At 51.6% G+C, this 8,838-nt stretch overlaps 1 protein-coding gene and 1 non-coding gene across 6 annotated transcripts; both read left to right on the top strand.

The window, feature by feature from the left end:
• Nucleotides 1–578: 578 nt before the first annotated feature.
• Nucleotides 579–8,838, top strand: MAGED2 (MAGE family member D2). Of its 5 annotated transcripts, none has more exons than XM_087427175.1 (13): nucleotides 579–666; nucleotides 2,175–2,248; nucleotides 2,644–3,117; nucleotides 3,755–4,063; nucleotides 4,184–4,247; nucleotides 4,507–4,586; nucleotides 5,113–5,207; nucleotides 5,914–5,993; nucleotides 6,087–6,243; nucleotides 6,415–6,477; nucleotides 7,617–7,731; nucleotides 8,102–8,508; nucleotides 8,704–8,838. In XM_087427175.1, the coding sequence occupies exons 2-12, from the start codon at nucleotides 2,204–2,206 to the stop codon at nucleotides 8,498–8,500; spliced, it is 1,881 nt and encodes a 626-aa protein (XP_087283301.1). In that variant the 5' UTR covers nucleotides 579–666; nucleotides 2,175–2,203; the 3' UTR covers nucleotides 8,501–8,508; nucleotides 8,704–8,838. The 5 variants fall into 5 exon arrangements, with proteins under 5 accessions (XP_087283301.1, XP_014652917.1, XP_087283304.1 ...); XM_014797431.2 differs by lacking the exon at nucleotides 579–666 and adding an exon at nucleotides 1,210–1,289 and having other exon boundaries at nucleotides 6,087–6,129; XM_087427178.1 differs by lacking the exon at nucleotides 579–666 and adding an exon at nucleotides 1,210–1,289 and having other exon boundaries at nucleotides 6,087–6,207.
• LOC147911922 (small nucleolar RNA SNORA11) lies at nucleotides 7,305–7,442 on the top strand. The gene has a single exon (XR_015550789.1). It is a non-coding gene; the product is annotated as a small nucleolar RNA SNORA11 (small nucleolar RNA).

The raw sequence follows: 8,838 nt of genomic DNA, 5'->3' as shown, positions 1-8,838 counted from the left end.
AAAAGGAAACAATGCTAAATAGCCATGTATCCTGGTCTGATTGAATAAATTATGGGACATCTATACAAGAAAAGATGATGCAGCTGTTCAGAAAAATGCGCACTATAGAAAGCTGTTTAGAACACATAACTGGAAAAAAACTAGGTCACAGAACTGTAGGTATAGCGTACCACTTGTGGGGAGAAAACCCAAATAATTAGTTTATGAATAGAAAAAACTCTGGGAGGAATATATATCAAAATGTTAATATTTCTGGGGGATGAGATATGGGTGGTATGTTACATACCAATGAAACACACCTTTCATTGGTATGATACATATTCCTGCATTATTTGAATTTTCACAACGACAACACATTAGCTTTGTAATACGAAAAAATAAAGATATAAAAATAAACACATTCAACGTATGAATCGCTTTGAGGGGGTGGTTTTGGTTGGAAGGGCTTCATACCGAGTCTGGTACAGTGGCATAAACACGGGCTTTGGCGTCAGACGGCCCTGAACCGGGCCCCATTGCCCCACCCCCGAGGAAGGAGGGGGGTGGCAGGGGGCTGCGGAAAGGGGCTGGGCTGGGCTGGGCTGGCTGCAGCTCTAGTCCAGGAGGCTGAGACTTCCAGAGGGACTGAGAGAGGGCAGACGCATCCCGGACTCGCTCGAAGACAAGGTGAGGGGCGTTAAGATTGGGGCTTCCTGGCAGCCAGACAGTGGTTCCAGCCCCCTCGAACCTATAGCCAGGCAAGTGGGCAATTCTTACTGCACCACTGCTGCTAAGGGAGAGGTGACCTGGAATGGGATGTAGGCAACAAGGACGACCGAGAGACTACTGGGGAGCAGAGACTAGTGGAGGAGGAGGGGGAAACAAACGGGGAACTGGGCATGTTGGGTGGCAGACGAAGAATATGAGGAGGAAGAGGAATACTGAGGGAAGTGGAAATCCAGAGAAGAAAATAGAGGATGCAAAGAAGGGTTAAGGAATATTGGAGGAGGGGGTGCAGAGGTNACACGGAGGAGGATGTAAAGAATGGGAATGGGGAATTCGGTGGGGTAAATAGGAAATGCGATGGGGGAATAGGGAGCAGGGAGCAAGGCAGAGGGAATACGGGTAAGGGGGGCGGGATAAAGAATGAGGAGCACGGAGCGGGGGAAGGGCAGACTGGCTGGGACGGAGGCCCCCTAGGGAGGCGGAAAGGGGCGGGACCACTTCCGGCCTGGACGGGGGAGGGTAGTCTCTGAGTTTCGGAGGGGCTTGGAGAGAGTGAACGCACTCGGGAATTGCGGACGGACGAGGTGAGCAAGCAGGGCCCTGCTCTGGATCAGAGCCCCGTTAGGGGTCGGCCCCACCCTCTGGGATCTGGAGAAAACCTGCTGTAAGGACCGGATCGTACCGGATCCATCCGGCTGGGAAGGGAGGGGACTGGACCCGGTTTGGCTGGGCCCAAGATGGAATCGGTAGCTCAATACTGATTTGAGGAGGGGGTGTATTAGGAAATGGGCGGAACTAAGAGGCGCTTTGCCCCAGTTTGGAGGGGGGCGTGTTATGAAAAGGGGCGGGACCGGGTGAGTACTGTGGATTTGGTGGGGTGGGTGTGAATAGCGGAGGGGCCGGGACCACCAGACACTGCGACAATTTGAGAGGGAGGCTTGCTGGGGAGGGGGCGGGACCCAATGGTACTGCAGACCTGGAGAGAGGCGTGTGTTGGGACAGCAGGCTGGGCTGCGTCCCTGATCATTGCGCATGCGTACTATGGATCGCTAGAAGGGGGCGTGTAGAGAAGGGCAAGCAGAGACGGGCCAGCTGCCGAATGCGCATGTGCACGGTGGACAGCAAAGAAAGGGCTTGTGCTGAGAAAGCAGGCGGGGCTGACATGGGCCCCTGCAGCGGACGCGCATGCGCACTCTAGACCTGCTCCTGGGGGCGGCGGTGCACTGGGAAAAGGGGCGGGGTCCTCAGAGCTGCCGCGCTGGCACATCTTCCTGGAGAAGGGGAGGGTGCGGCTGCAGAGAATTGAGACTTAGACGCTCTGGATTACTGAATCTGTGAACGAAGTCGTTGGGGGTGGGGGAGGGGTTTGGGATTGGGGTCCTGGGGAAGGTGAGGATCAGCCTCCAGGCAGAACAGAAGAGAGAACGTTCAGTGGGCCCTTTCATTGACCCAGGCCTTCTCTCCTTCAGGTTCAGCGCTTGCCAGGCCAACTTGAGATATGTCTGATACAAGCGAGAGTGGTATGGGCCCAACCCGCTTACAGGTAAGGCCTCCTTCTGTCCTCTCCCTAGCTGCCTTTCCTCTCCAACCCCTGTTGCTGCCCCAAATCCGTTGGCATCTCCCCTCCCATTCTTCCCCTTCTCCACCCACTTCCTTGCCTGGGTGCCCCCTACCCCAGTAGAGAGAGAGAGAAAGGGAGAGAGAGAGGAAGGAAAGAGGGAGGGAGGAAGGAAGGTGGGAGGAAGGGAGGGCAGGCCCGCCCCTCTTTTGCCATCAGTTCCTGCTCAGAGGAAGGGGAGGCCTTGTTGGGCTGAGGTGGTCAGAGCACACTGCAAGGGGTTAGTATAGGTCAGAAAAGTGAGGCCCTGGAATTTTGGAGCCATTTGCCTAGTTGGGGGTAGGGAGAATGTCTGTGAGCTTCCCTGTTTCCTCTTGTAGGTTGATGCTTCAGAAGAGGACAGTGGCTTGAAGATGCAGACCCTATTGACAGTGACCCAGAACTTGGAGGTCTCAGAGACACCGAAGGCCTCAAAGGCACCAGAAGTCTCAGAGGCTGTGAAGGTTTCGAATGCTGCAGCCGTGTCAAAGGCCCCAGAGGCTGAGGAGGCAGCTGCCACTCAGGCCTCACCTACCACTAAGCTGACTGATACCCAGGTTCTGGCAGCTGAAAAGACGAGTCCAGCAGCTGACACCAAGATGCAGAATGCTGACCCTCAGGCTGTGACAATGCCTGCCACTGAGACCAAAAAGGGCAGCTGTGTGGCTGATGCCAAGGTCAATACAAAGGCTCTGGAGACTGAGGCTGTTGCCTCTCAGGCTCTGGCAGATGAACCTGAGCCTGAGGGTGCAGCTGCCCAGGCTCGGGAGAATCAGGATACTCGGCCCAAGATCAAGGCCAAGAAAGCCCGAAAGGTAAGACCTCTGCAATCATCACCCTTACCTTTCCACTTCTCTCTTCTTAGTTGGTTCATTTGTTCTGCAAACGTTTAGAAAGTTCCTTGTGCTCATCAAGGCTGTGGGAGACACTAAGAGGACTATGATATAATTATATGATTCCTGTCTTCAGAGAGCCCACAGATTGGTGGGGAGATGAGACAGGAATATGCACAGCTTCAATCTGAATGTAATGCGGTTTACATTTACATAGTAGCTACCATGTGTTAGGCCTTGGGCTAGGCACATTCACACAGGTTATCTTATTAAATCCTGAAAGTTATCCAGTTTTATAGAGAAGGAAGCTGAGTCCCAGAGAAGTGAAGTGACTTGAGTGATTGGTCCAGAGTGGTATGATCAGAGCCAGTGGTGGACATAGGAAGAGGAGAAGCCTCTGGCCCTACCCTTGGGTTGCTCCTGGCCTGGTGGGGAGATGAAACTCCTACTAGGAAACCAGTGAAAGACAAACCCAAGACTCAACATGGCCAATGTGTAGTGAGTCAGGCTATTACTACAGGGGTGGGATTAGAGGGGGTTTCCTTGAAGACATAGGATGAGGAAAAAAGGATCATTTACTTCATCTGGCGATGCTGCACTTCTCTCTCTGTTGATGCAGGTGAAGCATCTGAATGGGGAAGAGGATGGGAGCAGTGATCAGAGTCAGGCTTCTGGAACAACAGGTGGCCGAAGGGTCTCAAAGGCCCTAATGGCCTCAATGGCCCGCAGGGCTTCAAGGGGCCCCATAGCCTTTTGGGCCCGCAGGGCATCAAGGACTCGGTTGGCTGCTTGGGCCCGGAGAGCTTTGCTCTCCCTGAGGTCACCTAAGGCCCGTAGGGGCAAGGCTCGCCGCAGAGCCGCCAAGCTCCAGTCATCCCAAGAGCCTGAAGCACCACCACCTCGGGATGTGGCCCTTTTGCAAGGGAGGGTAAGAACACTCTCCTCTCTAATCTGCCTTATCCACTCCCTTGCCTGCCTTTTTCTCTGCCATCCTCTCAAGTCTTCTGCAAATGTATTTTGAGCTTTCCATCTTTTCTTCCTCTCCCAGGCAAATGATTTGGTGAAGTACCTGTTGGTTAAAGACCAGACGAAGATTCCCATCAAACGCTCAGGTAGAGTCCTACTAACCCTCCCTCCCCGTAGCTCTGCCCTCCATTGCCTTCTCCCCTATGTGCTGGGGACATTCCTTGCTCTTATGCTCCTACCTCTGTCCTCCCAAAGTTCTAATCTGGCAGTGCTAGCATCTCTATTCATTAGCTCAGAACTTGTTTGTGCCACCCATAGCAGGGTTGGCAAAGGGTAGATAGCTTGGGTATGGGGGCCACCTGGCTTCACTTCAGACCACGTGCTTGCAACACTCTCCCCTTGCAGACATGCTGAAGGACATCATCAAAGAATACACTGATGTGTACCCAGAGATCATTGAACGAGCAGGCTATTCCTTGGAGAAGGTGAAGGGGCAGCACTGGGGGATGGGTGCAACGGGGAAGCCTTGAATTGAACAAAGGTGTACATGTCCCTTCTTGGGACCACAGAGACTCGGCTAATTCAGCCCCATCACTGCGCAGATGGGCAGATAGTAACCCAGGGAGGGGCACAGACTAGCCCAGGGTCAAACAGCAAGTGAGTGGTAAAAGTATAGCTTGGACCCAAGCCATCCAGCTTAGTCCTGGCTTCTGTCCGCTGCTGGACAAGTCCGGTAATGTATTTCAGATGCTCACCTCTCCCTTCCATTCCCCATTCTCTGTCTCCCTAGATTGCCACTAATCACAAAGATGATGTTGATAACAGTAGTACTCTTGTTACGTCTTTGCTGTATGCTGGCCACTTAGCTAAGTGCTTTACGTGCATTATGTCACTGATTTCACACACACATATACACCACACACACACACAAAACCCTAGGTACATGGGGAACTGTGGAATGCTCAGGAAGCTGAATTTTGTGATCTCACAAGCTGTTCTCCCCATCCACAGGTATTTGGGATCCAGTTGAAGGAAATTGATAAGAATGACCACTTGTACATTCTTCTTAGCACCTTAGAGCCCACTGATGCAGGCATACTGGGAACGTAAGCTGGGAAAGGGCTGGTATGGGAAGGAGGCTTCTGCACTTGTCCGTGGTACTACGCCATCCTTGTCCTCTCTCCCCACATCTCCTTAGAGAGCCAGGAAAGACAGGGCCTACAAAGCTCCTGTTGCAGCTCTTGCATGTAGTTGGAGCCCTGCACACAGCAGTGGTACCTGATTATGATTGACTGAAGGGTGTAGAAGCCAGGGTGGGGCATTCCTACTGTCAGGTTTTCTGTTTCTCCAGAAGCTTCCCAGGAAAGCAGACCTGTTGTTTGTCTCTTCGTGCTAGCCTTGGTAGAGTGGTTCTCAAGGGAGGGCTTCCTGGTGTGGGTGGATCGTGGTGCTCAAAGGGCAGGAGCATCAGTGGGGCTGTGCCTAGAATTCTCTCAGAGCTGAGGAATCTGGGAGAGAAAGAAGGGAGTCACATTGACTGAGTGCCTGAGTTGTACCAGGTTGAGAGAATTCTTCCATTCTCTCGGCAACCCCGGGGCCAGAAGATGTGGTTTTTCCATTTTACTGAATAGGAGACTGAGGCTCAAGAGTCTAAGTGCCTTGCCCTGGGTCACATAGAGCTTGAAGCATAGACTGGGCAGAATTCTCCCATATCTGAGGAATCTGGAGAGGCTAGCCTGGTGAGCTGGCTGGTGTATTTTTTGCAGATAGCTACTGGACATAAACCTTCTTTGTGTCCTATTGTTCCCCTAGGACCAAGGACTCACCAAAGCTGGGTCTCCTCATGGTGCTTCTTAGCATCATCTTCATGAATGGAAATCGGTCCAGTGAGGGTGAGTGGCTGGGCGTGCAGCTGAATGGGTAGCCGTGGTCTGAATTCCATGTGTTCATTTTCTGTCCCTGTCTCCTCTTGCCTCCCCTTGCAGCTGTCATCTGGGAAGTGCTGCGCAAGTTGGGGCTGCGCCCTGGGTATGATTGGCTCTCTCAGCGCTTGCTGTCCATGTTGTCCTTTGGCAAGAGAGGATGGTCCCAGGATTGCATCAGCCTGTTGGTCTGGTGGAGTGGCCGGGGGTGCTGGACTGGGTAGAGGGCCCAGGGTTCTGACTAGGTGGATGGGGAAGTGGTCCTAAACTCTCTGCTCCCTGTTATGGTCTCATGGGCTTCTATGGAGCTTCCTTCTTGTGCTGGAAACCTCTTATCCATGTTCGAAATACCTCTGCCCATATTTATTTATTTTTCTTTCTCTGCTGTCAGGATACATCACTCACTTTTTGGGGATGTGAAGAAGCTCATTACTGATGAGTTTGTGAAGCAGAAGTAAGTGTCTGTCTGGTGTTGATGTGTTCCATGCATTTTGCCTGTTTCATAACTGAGTTATAAACCTATGATATATGTGTGCGTGCTTGTGCGTGTGTATGTATGTGTATGCAGGTGGTAGCTTATTCCTGAGGTAGTGGCAGGGAACAGGAGCACACATCTCCTGACCTATTACATGTAGTCTCACATTTACCTTCAGAACAATTCTGCAAGGGAGGGATTGTCATTACCAGCATTGTACATGTGAGGAAACTGAGTCTCAGAGAGGTGAAGTCATTTGCTCAGGGTTACACAGGTAGCAAATGGAAGAGTCATGTTTAGATGCTGGCCCCAGTGCCTTTTTTTTGCTAACAAGGTCTTCATAGAAATTCATTTCCATAAAGAAATGCCCTAGAAAGGTAGCTTTAGGTAGCCAGGTACCATGCTAGGGACTTGACTTGTACATCTAATTTCATTTTCATAACTACCCTGCAGGTTAGGTGCTGTCATCCCATCCCCATTCTCAGTTGAGGAACCTGGGGCTCAGAGAGTAGAAGCCTGAGCATGGCCCCAGCTGGTAAGGGGCACATTCGGGCCTGGAGCCCAGCCCTCCTGACTTTCTGGCCAAGGCCCACCCTATCCTTAGTCCTTGGAGAACACATGTGCACTCACACAGGTGCACCAGCATGTGCACGTGCGTGCACACGCACACACACACACACACACACACACAGTTGGGAGTATGCATGGAGAACGCTGCTCTTGGTTGACTGTGTCTTCCCTTGACAGTCGTTTTCTATGGTGGACTGTCCCAGGATTCAGCCAGGCCACTGCCAAGACCCTGCGGTGGGGTGTGCTCAGAGCAGGAGAGCAGGGGGCCTGAAGAAATGGCTCCTCTGTTTACAACACACCCAACAGGAATCTGGGTTCATTGTGACAAGGGGCACAAAACCTGTGGCCGTCCTATGAGCAAATACCATACATGTGTCCCCTCTGCACCTCCACGTGGCTGCTGGGCAGGACCAGTGGGACAGGACTCAATATTGGAAGAAAAGCTGCAGAATTTGGTGGGGGAGGTTGCCGCCTAGAGTCTGTCCAGTTCATGCATGGGTGGGCCAGGGGTGTCTTAGACATAAAGGCTTTGAACCTCTCTTTTCAAGGTATCTGGACTATGCCAGAGTCCCTAATAGCAATCCCCCTGAGTATGAGTTCTTCTGGGGCCTGCGCTCCTACTATGAGACCAGCAAGATGAAAGTCCTCAAGTTTGCCTGCAAGGTAATTGGAGAGCTGTCCAAACTGGACATATCAAGATAATGGGATACTACTGGCTGGGGTAGGCTGGTGTGCAGAGCAGCCTGCAGCTTATATGTGAATATTTTGAAGCCTCTGTTAATGTGCCAAACACTTTTATCTGAATCATTTAATCCTTACAACTAACATGTCATTGCCCTACTGCAGATGAGAAAACTCAGGGTCACGGAGCTAGTAAGTTTGAGAGCAGGGATGGAATATTAGGTGCATGGATTACTAGTAGTATTTATTGTATTACTACTATTGTATACAGCATGTAGCATGGTGCCTAGCATACGATAGGTGCTCCGTCTTCGGATTCTGATCCTTCTGATGGTTATTATTTCCATTTCAGGTACAGAAGAAGGATCCCAAGGAATGGGCAGCTCAGTACCGAGAGGCAATGGAAGCAGATATGAAGGCTGCGGCCGAGGCTGCAGCTGAAGCCAAGGCGAAGGCTGAGATTAGAGCTCGAATGGGCATTGGGCTCGGCTCTGAGAATGCTGCTGGGCCCTGCAACTGGGATGAAGCTGATATTGGACCCTGGGCCAAAGCCCGGATCCAGGCGGGAGCTGAAGCTAAAGCCAAAGCCCAAGAGAGTGGTGGTGCCAGTGCTGGTGCCAGTGCCAGTGGTGGCTTTGGTGCCAGTGCCAGCCTGACTGCCACCCTCACGTTTGGGCTCTTCGCAGGTCTTGATGGAGCTGGTGCCAGTGCTAGTGGCAGCTCTGGTGCTTGTGGTTTCTCCTACAAGTGAGATTTCAGGTATCTACTTGGATTTGGTGGGGGCAGCCAGGGCTCTTGGGATGAGATGAGGAGCTGGGTGGTTATAAGAAGGCCAAGGTTGGAGGTTGGAGGATCATACAGAGAATGTGGGGAAACACTGCTTTTGACATTTTATTCCTTCCTGTTTGGTTGATATCATTTGACTTTTTGATTTTCTTTTACTTGTGTTTTCAGATATTGCTAAACCCAGCAGTCTTTCTCTTCAAGCCAGAGTGCATCCTCAGAAACCTACTCAACACAGCACTCTAGGCAGCCACTATCAATCAATTGAAGTTGACACTCTACATTAAATCTATTTGCCGTTTCTGA

The sequence above is a fragment of the Ceratotherium simum genome, chromosome X (assembly GCF_057802395.1).
Source record: "Ceratotherium simum simum isolate JZ-2026a chromosome X, ASM5780239v1, whole genome shotgun sequence".
Classification (NCBI taxonomy): domain Eukaryota; kingdom Metazoa; phylum Chordata; class Mammalia; order Perissodactyla; family Rhinocerotidae; genus Ceratotherium; species Ceratotherium simum.
This window is presented reverse-complemented; position numbering and strand designations above follow the sequence as displayed.